Genomic DNA, 24,058 nt, shown 5'->3' on the forward strand with positions numbered 1-24,058 from the left:
CATGTATCATTTAGCACCTAACAAATGAACAACTACCAATATATATATATATATATATATATATATATATATATATATATATATATATACATATGTGTGTGTATGCATATATAATTCTTTCATATATGTTTATTTGCAGGCCTCATATACAAGTGTGGTGAGCCTTTGGTTCTGAGACTGTTTTCCATCTATACAATTCATGAACTTATAAACTATTTATATGTATTTGAAACAAAACTTTTTTTTTTTGTTATCTGATATTATTTATATGTATGAATTTTTTCATATTGGTTTGAATATATGCATGAACTTTTAGACTATCTCCTCTTTATGCATGAATTCTTTTTATAGCAGGTTGAATATGTGCATGATGGAGTTATAGAGGGTTAGAGTTATGCATTTGTATACGTGAATATTGAACTATTAAAGTTGGAGTTATAAAGGGTTGAAAAAATAAATATATATATATATATATATATATATATAGTTGTGTGTGTATGTATGTTTTAAATGTTATATTTTTTTGCAGGTCTTCAAATGTGAATGTTAAAATTATAAAGGTTGGAGTTATGGAGAGGTGAAGGAAGAAATATATATAGTTGTGTGTGTATATATGCTTTAAATGTTGTGTTTCTTTTTAGGCTTCAAATATGAATGTTGGAGCTATGGAGGTTAGAGTTATGGAGGTTAAAAGAAGAAATATATATAGTTGTGTCTGTATAGGATTTAAATATTGTATTTTTTGTAAGCCTTCGAATGTGAATATTAAAGTTATAGATGATGAAGTTATGAAGAATTGAAGAAAATATATATAGTGTGTGTATGCTTTAAATGTTGTATTAATTGCAGGGATTCAAATTTAAATGTTGGAATTATAGAGGTTCATTATTAAATGAATGAAATGAGTGAGAAGTATGATTTAGAATAAATGAAATGAATGAGAAATATGATTTAGAATGAATGAATGTATGAACTACTTCAAGTTAAATAATTGAATGTATATATGAACGAATTCATTTTTTAATGAATGTATGTATAAGCATGTTCAGTTGGTGATGAATGAATTAATGAATGATTGTAAGAGTTGTTTCATATTGAATGCAAAAAATGAATGTATGTATGAGCAGGTTCATTTTTGAATGAGTGAATGAACATGTGAATATATGAATGTGCAGATTCATTTTAGAGTGAATGAAATAAATGCGCAAATTAATTTCGAATGAATGAAATGAATGTATGAACTAGTTTATTTTTAAATGAATGAATGAACACAGATATGAGCATATTGAATGCATGTATATATGAGCATGTTCATTTTTTGAATGAATGCATGTATAAACATGTTCATTTGGTGATGAATGAATGAATGATTGCAATGTATGTATGAGTATGTTCATTTTAGAATGAATGATCAGGTTTATTTTAGAATGAATGTATGAACTGATTCATTTTTAAATGAATGGATGTATGTATAAGAAGGTTCATTTTATAATAAATAAATGAATATCTAAGCAGGTTCATCAGTGAATGAATGTATGAGCAAAGTTATACATGAAAAAAAAAATTAGCGAAAAAAATATGTATCTCTAAAATAGCGGCTAAAATGCAAAATAAATCACCGACGCTAAAATAGAACCAAAAAAATTCTTTTCTAGCACTACAAAAGAAACAAAAAAGGCATATTCTCTAGCACTAAAAAGCACCAGAAACGAATTTTTTTCTAATACTATTTTAGTGCAAAAAAAACATTTTTTTTGTTTCTTCTTTAGCGCTAGAAAAGGCTTTTTTCTAGCGCTATGCATTAGCGCCAGTAAATGTATTAGCGCAACACTTTTACTGGTGCTAATTTATCACCAGTATTGGCCAGATTGTTTTGTAGTGTAGGCTTGGATTCAGACTTTTTTATTTAAAACTTAAAGTATATGTTTGTGCCCCTAGTGGGATTCACCATGGTCCACGTCTGATGGATCTGATCATGTCCTTCATTCGTTAAAGGACTAGTTCGGGCTGAGTAATGCCTCACCTGTTATAGCTTCAGCATGATGGGAGGTACGGAACATTTGTTTTTCGAAGACATTATTCTTGTACATTGCAAGTGGGACGAGCATACACTAGAAAGACACCCAAGTCTGCCAGTTGGACTGGACCTTATCAGTGGCTTTCTTGATGGCATATCTGAGTGGTTTGTTTATCATAAATCAGAACTTTATGCCCAAGAGGTGAAGACCATTACCAAAATCTACCATTCAGCATAACCATCCAACCATAGGAAAACAGTAGGCCATCACAATTGTATTCATCATAAAAGGAAAGTAAAAGCGGTGATCTTTTGGGGGACAAATGCTGCTATTGCTTCTACCGATACTTTGTAGGAACCACCCACAATAACGAAAACCACAAGTGTGTGGATCCAGTTCAATTGACAAGCCCCTTGAGGGACTCTTGTTCTTTTTTTTTCATGTAACTGTTGTCCTCCTGATTTGTATAATCTCGTACTGATTCAGTAATACATTTATCCTTAAAAAAAAAAACGTGTACTAGGAGGGAAACGTACGAACACATGATAAAACGAACAGCAAAAACAAGAAACAAATCACAATTTATAGGCTTTCATTGATACCAATAACATTACATATTCTTGAATGTCTAGGAGGAAATTGACTTGAGGAGGAAAATTAAACCTTAGTTTTTTCACTTGGGAATAGATACCCATGTGAAACAGTTCGAAATTAAAAGTTGGTAGGCATTTGTGATAGCAATAGACAAGCATGAGATTACCTTGGAAATGGATTAGCTAGTGTATCGACTCATGAGAAACTGCTAAAATTTTCTGATGTTGAAACTCCGTAGAAACTGCTGAAATGGATTACCTTGGAAATTTTCCATCTTCATTGCCTCATTCAAAGCATTCACAATCTCGGTTACGTCGGGTCTCGCATTTGGAGACTGTTCGGTGGCCTTCTTTGCTATTTTAACAACTTTCCATATGGAGTTGATGTCGCGGTAACAACCTTGCAGCCTAGGATCAACTATGCTCTCAATGTCCCCCTTAAAAATCTTGGGTCTGACCCATTGGACGACATTATAGCGGTCATTGCCTATGGAAAATATCGCAGGTTTCCCAGTTATAAGTTCAAAAAGAACTACACCAAAACTGTAGACGTCGCTCCTCCTGGTGAGGATTTGGGTGTTGTAGTACCTGTGAAAAATTAAGCATGGATGAGAAACTGCTTCTCAGCTAACTCATGAAATGTTGGCCTATATATTGCATGGATGCTCAAGGAGAACATGTATAGAGATGAATACGTGTTCCCTTTGTATCATGTTTTTTTTACCGTTTCCGCTGTTTTTTGTTGATCTCTCATCACATGTTACTACTGTCTTCTATTAGTATATTTGACTAGTGAATTTCTTTTCTCTCTCTCAAAAAGAAAAGAATATGTTTTCCCTTTTCCCTTTATTGATGTGCTTCTTTTTCACATCTACATCCCAAGTAAGAAATCAAGGCAAAAAATTTAACATGAATAGAAAGAATGTAAGTTTTCTATATATATGTTGAGTAATACTCAGGATCTATGTAACCAGGTGTTCCTGCAACTTTGGTTGCTGCATAATATGTAGACCCATCAACAGCTCCAGTTTTAGACAACCCGAAATCTGCTAATTTGGCTTCTAGATTTTCATCCAAGAGAATATTTCTTGTCTTAACATCCCTATGTACGACCATTGGCTTGCAACCTGTATGTAGATATTCCAAACCTGCAATTTAAACGATGATTTTATAACAAAAAACAAATAGGGGAAAAAAGGCGATGTCTAAAAGAAAATAATTAAGCAAGCAAAGTAAAAAGTTCAACCTTTTGCAGCACCTAGTGCTATTTGAAGCCGCCGTTGCCAGGTCAATGCTCCCCCTATGTTTTTCTGGCCTGGCAGAAAATATTGCCTATTTAACAACAGCCTAGATGGCATTGGCAAATAATCTTTCAAAAAAGATCACAGTACAAAATGCTTATATCCAACCCCAAGGGGTCAGCCTAGTTGGAGGGGGCCTTGGCTGGGATTGATTCCCGTTGGCGCTACCCCTTGCATAAGCCCTGGGGGTTGAGGGTCCTAGCCACGGACTAAGTCTCCATTCCCCGGGCTGCGGTTTCCCCGTGTAAAATATGGAAAAAAATGATTATAATATCTTATTCTATATGAAATTTTCTTCAAGGAGTACAATTAAATGTCCTGATACTTTTCTACTATACGATGTGAAAACGTCTTTTGCAACAAATATTGAGGTCATCCTAAGAAAGCACAAAAACCCTTCTAGGTTGATACCCAAAATAAGTTGATGAACTATTTTTTCTCTAACCTGTTTATTTCGTTCGGGAACAATAGGTATGATGGATCTATTTCAAATTGGACTATTTATCATTTGCTTAGCTAAACGGTCTTAGTAGGCTCATTTAAGCCTTTTTTTCACATTGACGAAAGTTGCTGCAATCTTTGTATAGTAGTACTTCACTTGGTTCTAAATATTGAAAAGCAATTACATTGATATCATCCTCATAGGCTCTAGCACAAATGCAGAATAAGTAACCTTCATTTTCTCCCTTGTCAATATGAAGTCTAGCAATGCACAAACAGCAGCTATTACAGGATTTCACCTGGGAGGCAACAAGGCCAGCTCATGCCACGTCAAAGAGAAACCTATATATAGATATAGATAGGGTTAATACTGGCTACCAACAGGGCTCCGGATGTCTGGTAGGAGCAGTGAGTGCACGCCACCTTGTGTTTGGAGGTTGCAAGTTCAAATCCCATTGGTATGGTTAGGAGCAGTGACTGCACACCACCTTATGTTTGGACGTCGCAAGTTCGAATCCCATTGGTATGGTTGTATAATTACTGGTAAGGGTCTATCAAAAAAAAATATTGGCTACTATTGAGTAGAAAGCACTTTTTTCTTCAAAATTTTCTAATTTTTTGTAGATCAAATGTTATGGAAGTAATCTACATGGTTTGTTTTGTAAGAAAATTGTTTTGAACCATGCGATTATGACAAGTAGGTTTTTAAAGGGGTCTAAAAATCAATGGCTCACATTTTTACATCAGAAAAGCATGATCTAAGGATTGACCTTTAGCAAACAAATAATACATCTATGTTCCGTACCAATGATTTCTGTACCTTCATTAGTAGCCAATATTAACCCATATATACATAGGACAATGGGGATTGTCCTACTAAAGGGTCTACCTCTCTGTGCCCACCTTCAAAAATCATATGTAAATGTGTTTTTTTGACAATTTTTAGGGTGATCTCTATGGTTGAAAAGTATACATAGACCCTTGGATCAATTTTTTTTTTATGTGTAGTTTGGACTTTATAATGTAGAAATTTCAGAAATTTTAAAGTCATTTACTTTTAGGTCCTAAAATCCTATCTATCTATACATACACTAGGGAATTTGCTGGGATCATTTTTGCAACGGTCTTTGCATAAGGTAGTCTACTTGTTTGCCTTGCCACCATCAATAATTATATTACCCAAATGAAAATGAGATATTCTTGATCATTTGTTTTGTATGACTTTGAAACTGTAGACACTAAAAAAATTCGGCTTCTTGAACCAATACTCCTATAAATGCCTGAAATACCCGTGGAATGCCCCTTGGCATAGTCCAGCAGATGGATCTGCCACTAGCAGGCTTAGAAGATAATAAATCTGTTGCTAACTAACCTAGTGGCAAATGGATAATTTACCTCTAAGCCAATTCTGGCGACAAACAAAGTCTGTCAAAATTCTTCATTAAGGGTTCTTTTTTAGCTTGTGAGAAGAACTTTTTAATAGCCTTTCTCCCTCTTTTGAGGACTGAAAACGAGGGATTTATATCATTGGTTGCACCATCCTTCCTCCTTGTCCTTTGCTTTAGGGAAATGCCGCTCTATGTAATTTTATATCATTTTCTACAGTTTAGGGTGTTTCTAGTGTAAGTCTATAGGAAGTTTAGCTACTTAGTTTAGTTTCTTTATTTGGATCTCAGTCAAGTTAGGAAGCGGTCAGAGCGCTTAGCACTCTACCTTTACTTCTCGACTAATTTGCTTTTGTCGCTTCTTTTATTTAGGATTTTCTCATATTTTCACATGAAAACATACTAACTAATCTAGCTTAACTTAAAATTTTACTTTTTAAGCTCAGAGTAATTTCTTCCTTCGGAGTGCCCTATCCCATGTAGGATATGTTGGAAATTTTGCTTCACTTTGTGGGTCTGGCAACTGAGGCATCTTTCAAACGATGGTTGCCCCACTTAGGTGCAATGGGTACTCGTTCCACTATAGTCTCATGATACAACCGAGCTTTCGCCTCCTAGCAAAAAATCGGTCTACGCCCGACACTAGGTAAAACCAATAACCTCGACATGAACCACCTTCAATAGCCTCTTCATTAGGATAGGATGATCTAGGCTCAAATTGGATATGGATCTTGAGTTCAAATATAGGTATGGATCCAGACTGCATGTGAGTATAGATCCAAACAACAACATAATTTAGATTTTAAGAATAGATCTAAACAATAACCGACTCTAGATCTAAAAGTGAATCTAAGCTACAACCGGATATAGATCTCGAGAATGAATTAAAGCTATAACTAGGATCTCAGAGATGGATCTGAACTACAACTAGATCTAAATTTCACAAGAGAGCCAAGCTCGTAGGAGAGAAAGAATTTGATAGAGAGAGAACTCGTGACAGAGAGGAGATGAGAGCTTAAGAAAGGGATAAGATAAATGAGAAAGGGTTAGGGTTTATATAGGGGCCCCATCCCAACCACCATAAATTGCTTCTAAGAGGTTCAAACGGTTAGCTATTATATGATATGACTGGCCAAAACAGTCAGTCATAAAGGCCCAAACAGTTGGCCAAAGAGGGGCAACAAAATTAGGGGTTCAAAATGACCTTGTAAGGTCCAAGATTGACCTTGATCGAGTCAAAGATCAACAATCAACAAGTTTGGGCAGCCGGCTATGAACCGTGTTAGACAACAAATGTCCATGTAAATACATTAGGGCAAGGTCCAAACAGATTTGGATAAGATTCAAATATGAAACAATGCAAAGTCAAAGCCAGTTTTAGACTTAAGATTAAATATGTCCCTAGTACTAAAAAGATAAGTCAAAGACCAAACCAAAGTCCAAAGTGTCAAACCCCAAGTTCAAATTCCAAGATCAAGATCAAGATCCAAAGTCCAAGGTCCAAGATATGTAAAAGATCAAGATGTAATGACCTTGAGGGCCTTGCCCTCTAAGGCACCACCCCTTTAATTCTTACAACTTTTAATATAAGACTAAACTTTTGTAGAGAGCATAGCACCCACAAACTTAGAGAAATATGAAAAATATAAGAAAACTTGAGGAGTTTTTAGCCAAAATCCAACAATCCCCTACATAGATCAAAACTATGAAAAGAACTACAAAGGTTGTTCTCAAAGATTCAACCACTATAATGGCCATAAAGGGCCTTTAAGAGATCCAAAGGGTCATCTATTATGAGGCCATGGTTAGCCAAAACAGTTGGCTAAAGTAGGGCACCAAAAAGGGTCCAAAATGACCCTGTAAGGTCCAAGGTCAACAACTCTCGGCAGATGGCTATGAACTATTTTGGACCATAAATGCCCATGCAAAGATGTTAGGCAAGGCCTAAATAGATCTAAATAAGATTTGAATATATCTACGATCAAAGATTCAAGGTCGAATGTTTAAGATCCAACAACAAAGATATGCACAAGCCCAAGATATAATGCCCTTGGGGGCCTTGCCCTTTAAGGCACTATCGTACTCCTTTATATAAGTACAAAAAAAGTTCCTACAACTTTTAATATGGGACTAAACATTTAGTAGAAAAAATAACACCCACAAACTTAAGAAAATAGGAAAAATAGAGAAAACTTGTGTAGTTTTAACAAAAAATCCAATAATCCCCCCATGTGGATCAAAACTATAAAAAGGACTACAAAAGTTGTTTGCAAAGATTCAACCACTATAAAGGTCATAAATGATCTTTAAGAGGTTCAAACGATCAACCATAGAGGCCCAAATGGTTGGTCAAAGAGGGGCACCAAAAAGTATCCAAAATAACCCTATAAGGTCCAAGATCGACCTTGATCGAGTCAAAGGTCAACAGGTATATGCAACTATGAACCATTTGGAACCATAAATTCTCATGCAAAGATGTTAGGGCAATGTCTAAATAAATTCGAATAAGATCTAAATATATCCAAGATCCAAAATCTAGGATGCAAGATTTAAGGTTCAAGGTCCAAGAATAAAAATATGCACAAGCTCAAGACGTAATGCCCTTGAGGCCCTTGCCCTTTAAGGCATAAACTCTATATACAAGGACAAGAAAAGTTTTTCAACTTTTAATATGGGACTAAGCTTTTGTAGAGAATATAACACCCGCAAACTTAAGAAAATAGAAAAAATAGAGGAAAAACTTAAGTAGTTTGGAGCCAAAATCCAACAATCCTTCATGTCGATCAAAACTATGAAAATGACTACAAAGGTTATTCGCAAAGATTCAATGCATAAGTGAAGGTACCTTTTGGGTTTGAACCCCCACGTTAATGTTACTTAATCTTAGTCTGTCTGAAACTTCAATAGTGTTAGACTTGAATTGAAAATCTCAATTAGCCTTCCAAACATCGTAACACACACTTTCACTTCATGTGATCATAGTGTGTCTACCAATATATAGAAGCCGCACATTAAGGATTATGTGTTATATCCCAATTTCATAAGTGCTCTAGAGACAAAGTCATATAAATAAATCCATCAAGTGTGTAAAACTGTTTGAAACACCCAAGCCATTAGTTCTATGGATCTTATTAAGAGTTTAATTTAAACTCACCATATGTACATAGGTTTTGAGCACTTGACAACAAGAATGAGAAAAATATTAAGTTCTCAAACTAATCACTCAAATATTTTTTTTTCTATTGAACCACTCGAGATGGTTTGACCCTTATCATATGGTTGGGTTTCTATCATCGTTGATTGCTTTTATAAACTTTAACTCAATTCCCCTCGGTATCTTAAAGACAATATCTCAAGTAAGTATCTTTGTCAATTAGACTAATATGTCTAGATTTTTCACCATAAATATTACTTCTCGTCTTGCATATAGTTGATTGATCATCATAATGCATAACTATCGAGGTTATTGGTTTATCTCATATCCCTATTAAGAAATTCTTTAGCCACTTATCTTGCATACTAGTTGATGCTAGAGCTATCAAGTCTACTTCCATTATATAATGAGTTATCATAGTTTGTTTCTTGGATCGTCAAACAATTGCTCTAGATCCAAGGGTAAATATACAACCACTTGTGGATAATGATTCATTAAAATTAAGATTTTAGTTTGCATCATTATACCCTTCAAGTACAGTGGGTTCTTTCTAATAAAATATCACATATTATAAAGATTATCTCAAGTACTTCAAGACTTGATATATATCATCCAAATGCTCTTATCATAGATTATTAGTATATCGGCTCAACTTGTTCGTACTAAAAGATATGTATGGTCTAGTTTCCTTCATAGCATACATAAGGTTGCCAATAATACTTGCATGCTCTAATTAGGATATATTTCTTTTAGTATTAATCGAAAGCTTAACAATAGTATTAATCAGAGTAGCAACATGATTACAACCATAATTATTATAGTTTCTTAAAATTTTCTCAATGTAGTGGGATTGAGTTAATGTATAACCACTTTCATGTCTAATCAACATAATACCAAGTATAACATCAACTGAACTCATATTTTTCATGTCAAATTTAGATGAAAAAAAACTTTTGGCATTATTTATGCATTCTATATTATTACTCATGATTAACATATCATCCATATAAAGATAAATAATTGTAACATGAATACCTTCTATTTTGCTATACATGCATTTATCAAAGTCATGGATTCTAATACTATATGACATGATTACTTCATCAAATTTTTTATGAAATTGTTTTAGTGATTGTTTCAAACTATATAATAACCTTAAGAGTTTGCAAACTTTCTTTTCTTGACAGTGTAATACAACCTTAAGGTTGTTTCATATAAATTTTTTCTTCTAAGACACCCACTACAAGAAAATTGCTAATTAGCAATGGACATTTGCTTTGCAACAGACAAAATCCATCACAAATTGGTGACGGATTAGCGAGAGAAAGATATTCATCGCTAAAATATTGTTTATTTGTGATTTTAGCGATGGAAAATATTTTGTCGATAATATGTCGCTACTTTGCGACAGATTAGCGATGGATTTTATTTTGTCGCCATATCCATCTGTGGCAAAACTATTTTGTCGCTAAGTCATCGCCAAATAGCGATGACTTAGCGACGGAATTTGGCCATTGCTAATTTCTCCGTAAATCCCTAATTTTTTCTCATTTCTTTTTCTTTTCTGTTTCGTCTTCACCGCGTTTCCCCGGCCCGCCTCCCATCGTCGCCCGACCTGCCTCCCATCGTCCCCCGACCTTCCTCTTGTTGCCTTCTGGCTCGACAACATCACCGTTGATCCTCCTACCAAACTCACTGTTATCTCCACCCTCTCCGACAGCCTTGCCGACCTCCTTCCGCCGCGCACCCGACCTAGGCCGACACCCTCGTTCGGACATCCTTTTTCTCCCTCTTTTTTGCTCAATTTCCAAACATTCCTGATGCCTTACCCCCGTCTTTGGTGACTTCGTAGGTAACCCCCGCCTGCCTCCCTGTATTGTACTGTATATTTGTGCTTCACAGGTATGTTGCTGAGCTAATTGTGTGATGCTTAGTGTTAAACATCGCATGTGGCTAAAAATGCAATACAAACATAAATAAGAAAAAAATGAAAAGGTATAAGCAATTCAAATTGGGTAAATACTTGTGGTGAGTAAGTGATGCAAGTGCATCACATGTTATTTAATTTATTGGATGCAACACTTTTATGTTCACACACTCACTTAGTTATGGATATCTAGGACTGTTTTGATGGAGTTTGGAGATCATGCTGAGCATGATTTTAATGTATGAGAATAGAAGTGTTCTTATTTTTGGAGTACGGATTTCATGCTTAGCATGGTAGTAGTTAGCAGAATATTGAAGTGTGTTTGTTGCAGGTACATGTTTGATATATGTTTTGATATGAATGATTTGAATGTATTGCAATGTTTGATGTATCTGTATCCATGCTTGCACGAAGTTATTTTCCATTTAATTATACCTTCCATGTAAAATTATATCCTGAAAATATGCTTCAAATAAATGTATCATTTTATGAAATGTGATTTCATATTTCTAAATATCCTTGTGATATGCATAAATATGATGTGATGGTGTTACACATGAAAATTTATGCATTCAAAAAATTGCTCACAAACAATCACCAAACAAGAATTAATAGGTAAATTAGATTTTTTTTCATCATAGGATTATTAAGATTCTCTTTTAACTGGTGATGATAATATCTGTAATATTATAGGATAAAATGACTGCAAACCATGAATGGATATACTGTAGAATAGTTGATAATAAGGTGTCATATGAATATATGGATGGTGTTGACAGTTTTATTGAATTCATAATGGCAAGTGTTAGTACAGTAGATCCCACCGGTCAGATCAGATGCCCCTGCACGATGTGTAAGAATAATTGATTTGCAGAACTTCGTGACATTAAATATCACCTAAACAGAAAGGGTTTTGTTAGTGGTTATCAGAATTGGATGCTTCATGGTGAAGAATTTTAGAATAATTTTAATGCATGGGTATATGTGGTGCACGATAATCTATATATAGATTTGATATTTGATGTCGTAGGACCAGAAATGGGTTCTGCTATGGAACATAGTGATACACCAACTGGGGTAGAGAAAGAAGCAACAAACGATGCATGATTGTGATACATAACACATTTATTTGACAACCTTATAAACTATAAATGCATGCATGAATCACTGTAAAATTCTTTGACAAACTTAAAACACATATCTGCTTGATTGAGTCACTATATATTTTTTTTCAGTCTTAGAACATATATTTGAATTCTGTTAATGTCCGTCAGTTTATTGCTATTCTCTATGTCATTCAACCATTTACTTTGTTACATTAGATTAGGTGTATTGCATATAATTTATTTCATTATATTTTGTTTATAAATACTAACATTTTTTCTCTTGTAGGATGTTGGAGATGATCACCGTAGAGGACCTGATGGAGGCATAGAGGAAGGCACAGATCGACAAAATGAAGAGGATGATGCTTAAAATCTTGACGAGGATTAGTTTCATTTGTTTAATTTCTTTGACATACTTGTAACTAATTATAACTTGGCAATGATGCCTAGAATCTTGATGAGCTGATGGAGAAAAAATCTCGTAATACAAACCTCTATTGCATGACATTTTTTATTCTTTGATTATGTATCTTTGATACGTATAGAGTTATGATTTGAATGTATTGTAACATGTTTGAATGATTTGAATATATTGCAATACTTGATGTGAATGATTTGAATTATTTGAATGTATTGAAATGTATTGCAATGATTTGAATGATTTGAAGGTATTGCAATGTTTGAATGTATTGCATGACATTTTTTATTCTTTGATTATGTATCTTCAATACGTATAAAGTTATGATTTAAATGTATTGTAACATGTTTGAATGATTTGAATGTATTGCAATACTTGATGTGAATAATTTGAATTATTTGAATATATTGCATGACATTTTGTGAATGATTTGAATTATTTGAAAGCATTGAAATGTATTGCAATGATTTGAAGGTATTGCAATGTTTGAATGTATTACATGACATTTTTTATTCTTTGATTATGTATCTTCGATACGTATAGAGTTATGAATTGAATATATTGTAACGTGTTTGAATGATTTGAATGTATTGCAATACCTGATGTGAATGATTTAAATTATTTGAATGTATTGCATGACATTTTTTATTTGTTAGAATATGGTTCGTAGAGGTTACAGTGGTCGATCACCCAGTGGTAGCCAGTCTCAGCCTTCATCTTCACGGACTGCTTTAATAGGTATATAAGTTTAACTAATTGTATACTTGATTAGTTTAAATACGCATTCTGAGAATTTCTAACACATTTTTCTACAGATGATGTTTTGCCTGTACATGACCCACCTACACTAGCTGTTCATACAAGTCACGAGCCAACGCAGGATGCAGGGTCTTCTCAGTCTATCATAAGAAGACTCATTCAAATAGTATATATCGATAATCGACCATAAGTATTTTATTTTCACTTATTACTTATCTTATAAATATTATATATTGATAGTTAATGTTTACCAATTGATGTGCAGTGCGAGGTTCAAGCCACAAGAAGTAATACAAGATATTAAGAATTCACTACTTCAACAACTACCAGGACCAGTCGCTCAATGAAAAGAGTACCCGAAGAAGGTGTTTGACAGATTGTGGTCCTCATTCATGGTATACAATCGTTTCTCATAGTTAATGTGTTTTATAGTTAATTTTTTTTATAGTCATGTCTATTAACTTTCTGAAAATATTTGTAGGCTTCGAATCGCTTCGCGACTACGATGGAGGAACAGGATGCAAGGAAGGTGGCTGACAATCGATTTGCAAACATGCTACATAATATAAAGACTGCAGCAAGAAAAGCATCTGACGGGATAGATGATCCACGGCAGTGGAAGGGCCATTGACCTCCTACTATCAGGTCAGATGTTTGGGATGCAATATGCGATAAGTGGGCGGGGCATAAATTTCAAAACCGCTCAGCAAAGGCTGCACAAAACTGAGCGAAATGCTTGATGCCTATCTACACATAGGTGAATCTAGGACTTTTGGGAGCCACCTGAAGAAAACGGTAACTCATCAATATATATTGTCAATTTTATAAGTATTGTTGCAAACTTGTTAAATAATTCTTTTATCATTTCACTTCGCAGGAAGTAGAAAAAAGAGGCATTGTGTCATACAAGGATGTGTTTGTTGAAACATATAAACGTAAGACCACGGAAGAGTTCATATCAGAGAAGGCGAGAATAACAACGGTATGTATTTATTGTATTAATAAACATTATAATATATAAATTATCATAAACATTATAATTCTTAATTATTAATTCGTACTATAATCATTACTTTGTAGGAGTCATATGAGCAACAGATGGTAGAGCGATATAGCGATGACTCTACTCAGCATCCATCATTTAATCATGCATGGGTGACTGCAACAAGTGAACCAAAAAAAGGTCGTGTATTCGGGTTTGGGAGTAATATGAATACATCACCAGTCAAGACTCACAGAGTTCTCCCGTCAGCATCAGCTCCAAGCAACCGACTGACTCGCCTAATTCTTGGGATGGTGTACGACAGCTCGTTAAGGACATTATGCCTGACTATTTACATGAAGTAATTTCTGATGTCTGTAATGAGTTCTGCAGTTTTTTCTGGGGAAGGGGAACTTCGTCTGCAGGTACCTCTCAGGTATGAAAGTTTCATGTGATTTGTTGCATGTCGTTAGATTTCTTGTTACTCTGATTGCCTTAACTTAGGTGCATTGCATATAATTTATTTCATTATATTTTGTTTATTAATACTAACATTTTCTTTTCTCTTGTAGGTTGCTAGAGATAATCAGCGTAAAGGAGTTAAAAGGGCAGATCGAGACAATAAAGAAGATGACGCACAGAATCTTGGCGATGATTAGATTCATGTGTTGAATTTATTGTACCTTCTTATTGTTTCAAAAATATAAATGTTCACCTGTAAATAATTAGAACTTGGCAAAAATTATAGTGGATCAATAAATAGTTTTAGTTTTTTTTTATATGTATTTTGTTTGTGTATTTTGTTTTTTTATACACAAGAAATATAAATTGTACAGGAAATATAAATTGTATCACGAGAATTTTTTCTCGATATTTATGTTTTAAACAAATTTTTAAAAAAAAAATCTTGTTTGCAACGGATTAGCGACGAATATTTTCTATCAGCGTCCAATTTAGCGATGGATTAGGGACTAATATTAATCCATCGCAAACATGAATTGGTCAACGTGTTTGCGACAGATTAAAATTTGTCGCTATGTTCGTCGCTACAATAGCGACGGAGTTTAATTCATCGTAAAACCAAAATCTTTGTATATTGACGACGGCCTTGCGATGAATCATGGCATTCGCTAATTCATCGCGAATTAGCAACTGAATTTGCGACATATAGTTTTTGTCGCTAATTAGCAACTATAATTTTGTGATGGAAGCTATCCGTCGCTACATCAACGCTAATTCATCGCTAAACTATTTAGCGACGGATTGGCATCGGCTTAGCGATGAATTGGCGTCAGCTTAGCGACAAATTTAGGTCATCGCTAATCCTCAGATTTTTTGTAGTGATTTAATTAACCATGTTTACTTTAGCGCAAAATTCTTTTACTTCATTTTTCTTATCTCAAGATCGAGTTTGCTCTTTGATTATAAGAAGTTGAAGTTCTTATAAGGTAAACTCTTCATTCTTATGTTTTAATTCATTTCGATAATCTTTCAAAGATGGGGCAATCTACTAATGATTGTAGCCACTTGGAATAATTATCAAGGTTTCTACCCTTACACTTGATCTGATTAGCCAAGATATACATCTCATGAACTTGAGGTAGGAGTGGCTTATCATCAAATAATTTGAAATTCATATACTTATTAATGAAAAACTTATGATTTTCTATATCCTATATTTTGTACTTGCTTTCAAGTGCTTCTCACAGTTTCTTTACAGTATTGACTTCTGAGTAGAGGTCAAAAGGGTGTTTGATAAAGCATTCAATATATGTCCGTGATATATGAAGTCATAATGCATCCATTTTTTTCTCTTTTGGTTTTCAACAATGGTTTTGTCCTCTCATTCTTTGAGACACTCCTTCGTGAGCACATATACCACCTTTGCAATCATGAGAAACATAAATACTTTCTGTTGCCATCGTTTAAAATTGGTGCCATCGAACTGGGACAACTTGGGCATCTACTGGTTTTCAACATTCATAGTCACCTTATAGAGAACTATCACTTGAAAATGATTAAAAATTTTGCTTCACTTTGTGGGTCAGACAACTAAGCTTGAATCAGGTATACTTGAAGGCACGCATATACATGTGCCATCTTTAAGCGATAGTTACCTTACTTAGGTGTAAAGGGTACTCATACAACTATGCTCCTAGGATATGATTGAGCTTTCGCCTACTAGCAAAGAATCAATCCAGGACCTGCACTTGGTGAGACAGATAACCTCTACAACTACCCTGAATAGCCTTTTGACTAGGATTTGATGATCTAGGCTCAATTTGGGTTTAGATATGGGTATGGATCCATATTGCAAGTGAGTAAGGATCCAAATAACAACAGAATTTTTTTTTTAAGAATGGATTTGAGCAACTAGATTTGGACCCGAACAACAACCGAATCTGGATCTTAAGAATGGATTTGAACTACAATCAGATCTGAATCTCAAGAATATATTTGAACTGTAACTGGATCTTAATCTCAGGGATGAATCCAAACTACAACCAGATCTAAGTCTCACAAGAGAGTCAAGCTTATGAGAGAGAAAGAACTCGATATAGAGAGAGAGGGATGAGAGAAATGGGAGAGTGTTGGGGTTTATATAGGCCTCAGCCATCATAAAGGGCCTTTAAGAGGTCCAAATGACCAGCTATTACGAGTCATGGCTGGCCAAAACGGCCAACCAAAATAGGCCCAAATGGTTAGCCAAAGAGGGGCACCAAAAAGGGTTTGAAATAATCCTATAAGGTCCAAGATAGACCTTGACCGAGTCAAAGGTTAACGGTCAATAGGTATGGATGCCTATGGACCATTTTGGACCACAAATGCCCATGCAAATACATCAGGTCAAAGTCCAAACAGATCTAAATAAAATTCAAATAAAAATCAATGCAAAGTCAAAGTCAATTTAAGAGCTCGTCAAAGTCGATTTTACACTTGAGGATTAAATTCATCCTAAGTACTAAAAGGATAAATCGAGGGACCAAGAGATGAACAAATCCAAAATCTAATGCCAAAGTTCCTACAACTTTCAATGTAGGTAAACTTTTGTAGAGAACATAACACCCACAAACTTATAGAAATAGAAAAAAATAGAAGAAAAACTTAGTTTTGAGACAAAATCAATGCAAAGTCAATTAATGAGCTGTTCAAAGTCGATTTTACACTTGAGGATTAAATTTATACTAAGTACTAAAAAGATAAATCGAGGGACCAAGAGAACAAACCCAAAATCTAATGCCAAAGTTTTTACAACTTTCAATATAGGTAAACTTTTGTAGAGAACATAACACCCACAAACTTATAGAAATAGGAAAAAATAGAAGAAAAACTTAGTTTTGAGACAAAATCCAAGAGGATATTTGGTCAGAGTAGTGAAACTGCCAAATTTTTGCTCGCAGCTGTGCAAGGATATTAGTTCTGGTGTCGTGTAGAGCATACAAAGAAGAAATTGCAGTATTGACATCCATCAACAATCATCTGCATCTCATATTGGATTATGTCTTATTGAAGCATCATACCTGACAGTAGCTCCGAGAGATTTCCATTGGACATATACTCCGATACGAGAATCAAGTTATTACTTTCTTCACAAAACCCGACTAAAGAAACCAAGTTTCTATGATTTATATTTAGCAAGATCTCAATCTGCAGAAAATGGGCATACAATTCTGAATTATTATAACATATACCTACGTATTCTTGTCATCGATTGAATGCATTAATTTTCTATACCAACCTCTGCATTAAACTGTTGAATTTCTGACGATGAATCCTGCACCATCTTGACAGCAACTGCAGAACCATTATTAAGGCAGCCATAATAGACAGTTGAAAACCCTCCACGGCCAATAACCTTTTCAAAGTTATTAGTGATCCTTTCAACCTCAGCATAGCTAAAACTCGAAGCACTTGACCGTACTATTGAAGCTTTAGTTGCTATTGTTGCTGGGGATTCTTGTGATTTGTTCTCCCCGCCAGCAACTATTTTGAAGTTACCAGTACTTGAAGACTTAGTGTAGCTAGAACTTAAGGAAGTTGAAGGTCCCAGAAAGACTGCTGCTGTTCCACTTATGGGATTTTCTGGTTTGGGACAAGCACCTGCTTCTGCAAGGATCATGAACAGCAATCAGACGCACACACTAACACAGATGTGCACGCACACTAGTTGCCTGTTACACAAATACAGCTTATAAAGTCTATTGCTCGACATGGGTACACACCTGCTCGATCTCTTGCTGCTATGGCCCTTTTCTTTCTGCACATAAATGCCACTACAAGTACTCCAATTAGACTAAATGTGGCAAAAATGGATATCAAGACCAAAACCCACGCTGGAATGTTCTTCTTGCTCTTTGGATTATCTACTGTGAATCAAAAGACACAAGATTGTCACAGATCATCCGCTGAAGAAAAAATTGCTTTGATGATTAGAAAGGATGAGATGATCCCTCGTCTCGTAACTTAAATATAGGGTGTGGGCGCAGTTACGTTGTGGGTTCTGTCAATCTCAAACAACATCATGCATGAGAATAATGTACGTGGAATGAAAGAGGCTTAATGACATCGACCGACATTCAAGTGGTCAGATAGATATCAGTCAACTGAGGGTCCAATTGGCTTGACATACCCACCTGAATTAGACGAAACATTTTCTTTCAGGCCCAGGGTGAGCAATTTTAGATCCATGGGGTTCTATTAGGATTTAGGTTGCATGATCCAACAGTCCATTCACATCAAAAGGACCATGCTGAGTGCATCTGCAGGGTTGGATTTGAGAAAAAAAATTGGAAATGCCTATATATATATATATATATATATATATATATATATATATATATATATATATATATATATATATATATATATATATATATATATATATATATATAGTGAGTAGCTCCTAAGGCATACATTAGTGAGTAGCTCCAAGGCTCTAATCTCCTAAATCATCCTAAATGGCATCAAACGAACAAAGTTTCTTGTGTTTGTTAATATGAACTCATGTGTTGGATTATTTAGTAGAAAACATGCTAGATTAAACTTTTTCATCTTTGCGTGTGTATATAGAGCAATCAAAAATTGACGGCTCGTATTGTACCAAAAATTATTCAAATAGAAATTAAGGTTTCTTAATAGTCAATAAGCATTGATGACGAAGTTAGGATTAAGTAAAAAAGAATAAACACATGCAACTATGTTTTTTAAAAGCATTTAAAATAGTTTTGGACATAAACTGCTTAGGAGATACTCTTATATATATAAAGTGTTCCCAGATCACGTACTCCCACCTAATAGAAACTTCAAGTTTTCAAGTTTTGAGAGTTTTTCTCATTGATCAGACCCTATAGATATGATCTACAATCATTATTTAGTGAAAATTAAGCTTTGGATCACGTGATTATGGCATACATTTAGGTAAGTTTTTTGGAATGTTCAAAAATCAACAGCTCACAATGTACCAAAATTTAGTGACTTAGAAAACTTATTTTGATATCCAAAAAACATAATCCAAAATATGACTCCTATCAAATAAATTGTGTTAAGTGCATCTATAAGGTCTGATTGAGAAGATATACATCCTACAAGGTGCTCTCTCTCTCTCTCTCTCTCTCTCTCTCTCTCTCTCTCTCTCTCTATATATATATATATATATATATATATATATATATATATACTGTAATATGTTTATCAGAATGTGAACCAAGTATCTTTAATGACTTTTTTGTGAATCCGACCCTGCAAATGCATTTGGCACAATCTTGCTTGAAATTGACTGTAGGATCATGTATTTTTTATCAAAATAAATGAATTTTGGATGCTTGAATATTATGAGATAATAAGCCATCGATTTTCAAGCCTTAGAGGCTCCTACTTATGCACCATAATCGGCCTATCCACATAAAACTAAGCATGTAAATTGCATCCGTACGGTGAGGTTTAAGAAAAAAACAAAAGAACCTATGGAACTCTTTGCACATACTATGCTAAACATATTCTAGTGACTCTCTATATATATATCTATGATGTATAGCAACGCAATCCATAGGTGCACAATGAAAACATGATGTTGCTGAGGGCCGGGTGTGTGACGATGCTCAGCATTTTTCCCGCAAAAATCTTAGAAAGCGTCAAAAACAGTTTTGGGCTTTAGCGGACATCCCAGCAGATTTAGCAGCGGTCTAAAGCCCAAAAGTGCACAAAAATACTAAAAATGGCATTTTTCCACCGTTTTACATGCTGGCCGACCATCATGCGCGATGGACAGCCAGCGTGATTCCGTTCGTAGCTGCGTAGCTACCAATCTCTCTCTCTCTCTCTCTCTCTCTCTCTCTCTCTCTCTCTCTCTCTCTCTCTCTATATATATATATATATATATATATATATATATATATATATATATATATATATATATATATATAGTAATGAATTTAAGAAACTAATAAGTAGAAATTATTATTTTCTTAAAAAAAATCCAAATCTTGGTAGATTAAATGTTACCGATTTGATCTACACGGTTTGTTTAGTAGGAATACCATATTTGGCGTGACCATACGAATGTTACAAATGTGATAAAAAGCCAGTATACAGGATACCCCATACTCATATCTTGAAAGACTAGCATCAAGTGTAGAGGCTGCTTACCTTACTGGCCCACAGTTTCAGACATAATAAATCTGCACTAAGCCCCAATAAGACCAAAAGCTATTGTTTTGGGTAGTCATCATATCTTTTAACAGGCAATGACTTGTCTAGATCCAAGCTAATTGAGGAACAACAGGGTGCTGCGTTAACAAAGATCCATCCTCTTTCAGAATCAGGTTTGAAGAATTCACCACTCGTTAACTTTTTAATTAAAGCAATATGATGTCGATGGCAAATCCTTGTTAATGGTTAATGGGACTTGAGAGTGTGGACCGGATCTATTTTCAAGAACGCGTAAGTCCTCTCAGCAGCGTGGGCATGGACGGTAAAGGTGCAAATGGATCAGGATTGCTTGAACCTCCGATCCATAAGTGAAAGTTTATCACCTTTTGTTTTTGGTAGGTATCAGTCTTGTATTCAGACTAGGCTTCAACTTATGTGATATGGCGTTTTTCGAATTTGGACAATAACTTTTGTACAATTATTCGCCTTACGATCGACCTGGTAAACTAATTGATACTGAGATAAACGTATGAGACTGAAGATCCACCACGTAAACTTAAGATTGGAACTATGCATAAGTGAGATGACGACGTCATGGCTGAGTCGCTAGCTGTACACCGCATCAAACATGTCATGAGAAGCACGAGTGTACCTTTTAAAGATTGGGACAGTGCCGGCGGAGGTGACTCAGTTTGGGGCGATGGTGGTGGTGGTGGTTGAGAGTACGCACCCAGAGCCGGTGGTGGTGGTCGAGAGTACGCACCCAGAGCCCGTGGTGGTGGTGGAGAGTATGCATCCGGTGGTGGTGGTGGTGGAGTGTATGCATCCGGTGGTGGTGGTGGAGAGTATGCATCCGGTGGTGGTGGTGGAGAGTATGCATCCGGATCCGGTGGTGGTGGAGAGTATGCATCGGGTGGTGGTGGTGGAGAGTATGCATCCGGATCCGGTGGTGGTGGAGAGTATGCATCGGGTGGTGGTGGAGAGTATGCATCGGGTGGTGGTGGTGGAGGGTATGCATCCGTATCCGGTGGTGGTGGAGAGTCCGGGGGCTGTGCAGGAGCTGGAAAATAAGATATTTTAGTCAATAAACATACCATTAGTGGTGCAGTTTTAAGAAAGCCAATTAGGTAAAAAAAACAACTTTTTGTGGGTTATTGTAAAGAGTAAAAAGTGGACAGATATGATTTGACAAAATACAAACATTACCACCCTTCGTGTCATCAGTTATCGAGGACAGGACAGGGGATTTGACAAAATCTATTTTTTTTTTTTGTGTTTTGAGATCATAATCATCCATCACTTCAGTCACCACCATCCGTTCTAAAATAATGACATCAGCACATTTGGTGGGCTCCACTGCTTTTACAATGAATAGCGGGGATTGCAGTGATGGACGGTGGTGATTTCAATACACAAAAAATTATGTTTTACCTATCAGCATCTATTATAAGATTATGACTTCAACATTTTGATGAGCTTGGCTGTTTCACAATCAATGGTAATGATGATTTCAAAACATAAAAAATAAAAAAAAAAATCGTATCTTACATGGAGACTTGTCATACCGCATCGAAGGCATCAAGTGGTGGAACCAACTCCACCGGCACAACCCGTTTCTATTTGAAAGGAGAAGGCGTGCGCTTTTATATATATGTAATAATGTAAGTGGTATGTACTTGAACGGTCAGCTCAAAAAAAATTAACGTCAAAAACAAGTTTTTTCATAAAAAAAAACTCATTTAGCGAGACTTTTCTTGCTGCTATTAACCTTTAACAACAACTTGTGTCATTGTTATTGCTCGTTGGATTAAAAAAAATCATGTTTTACACTGCCTAAGCACCTGATGAATGGTCAGCATATTAAGTACCAAATGTAGGGGTGGCAAAATCTGACACGACCCGCCAACCTGACCCGTCAACACGCTTCTTAGCTGGGTTTGGGTTTGGGTTTGGCTTAAACAGGTTCGTGTCGCAAATGGGTCGACCCGTCTAACCCGTTTATTAAAGGAGTCGGGTTCGTGTTAGGGGTATGCCAACCTATTTGACCCGTTTAATAAATGGGTTAGGCGAGTGGGTCAACCCGTTTACCCGAACCCGACCCGCCAACCCGTTTACCTGACCCCGACCTGCCTGCCAACTTGTTTACCCGAACCTGACCCTCCAACCCACCTGCCACCCATTTACCTGACCCTGACCCGCCCGCCAACCCGTTTACCTGAACCTGACCCGCCAACCTGCCTGCCAACCCATTTACCCGTCCTGACTCGTTTATTAAACGGGTTAACCATGTAATGTTGGGTTATCTATTTAATAAATGGGTCGGGTTTGTGTTTGCCGCAGCCGACCCATTTAATAAACGGGTCGGGTTCGTGTTGAGGTATGCTGACCCACCAACCTGACCCGATTGCCACCCTTAACCTAATGTTCAAGCACCTACGCACTACTCTCTCTCTCTCTCTCTCTCTCTCTATGTATATATATATATATATATATATATATATATATATATATATATATATATATATATATATATACTCTATATACTCCTACCTACTAAAAATCATGGTTGTAGGTTATATTTTCTCAATTAAACATTATGGATGTATTCAACATAGTTTATTTGATAGAAATCATGCTCTGGATCATATAAGATTTTTTAAGTCATGAAATTTTGATACATTGTAAGCCATTGGTTTTTAAGTGTATTAAAAAAAATACACACAATATATATATATATATAATCACATGATCCAAAACTTGTTTTCTACTAAATAATGTTTATAGATCGTATCAATATTTGATCTAAAAATATTTAAGAAATTTGACAATCTAAAGTTAAAGTTTCTATTAGATGAAAGTGATTTCTCCGAATGCATCGTATCAATATTTGATCACTCGGGCGTGATGCCCCATCACACCCATACATTTCAACGCTATATCAATGGAATTTTCTTCTCTCAAAAAAAAACTTCAACTGGTAGAACCTCTGCCAATAGAGAGGCTTCTTGTCGTACGAAATTATTATTGGTCAGTGAAGTCCAATCCACAAGCTGTTCAAGAAAGTCTATTTGAGTGGAACACAAATAGTGGCATTTTATTAAAGCAATTTTAGCATGAGATTATAAAACCCAAAGAAACATTAACAATTAAATTAAAGAAAAATGAAAAATGATGTTGATGATCAGCCATTGCGCAAAACCCCATGTCTGACCAATCAATGGTTCCGAGGAATGGCGCAAAATGCCCAAACTTTTTTCGTGGGGCCCACAAGCACATTGCACCCGCTTTCTCTGGGGACAAAATTAACGAGAACCCTACTTTACGGC

At 35.5% G+C, this 24,058-nt stretch overlaps 1 protein-coding gene across 1 annotated transcript; it reads right to left on the reverse strand.

Moving 5' to 3' along the window:
- Positions 1–2,820: 2,820 nt before the first annotated feature.
- Positions 2,821–22,522, reverse strand: LOC149814974 (receptor-like protein kinase At3g21340). The gene is made up of 8 exons (XM_089990456.1): positions 22,501–22,522; positions 21,385–21,792; positions 18,308–18,451; positions 17,824–18,191; positions 17,606–17,732; positions 3,858–3,926; positions 3,567–3,759; positions 2,821–3,199 (listed from the first exon to the last, which is right to left on the reverse strand). The coding sequence occupies exons 1-8, from the start codon at positions 22,520–22,522 to the stop codon at positions 2,821–2,823; spliced, it is 1,710 nt and encodes a 569-aa protein (XP_089846582.1).
- Positions 22,523–24,058: the final 1,536 nt, after the last annotated feature.

This window comes from Nuphar pumila, chromosome 15 (assembly GCF_984573655.1).
Source record: "Nuphar pumila chromosome 15, dmNupPumi1.hap1.1, whole genome shotgun sequence".
Taxonomy (NCBI): domain Eukaryota; kingdom Viridiplantae; phylum Streptophyta; class Magnoliopsida; order Nymphaeales; family Nymphaeaceae; genus Nuphar; species Nuphar pumila.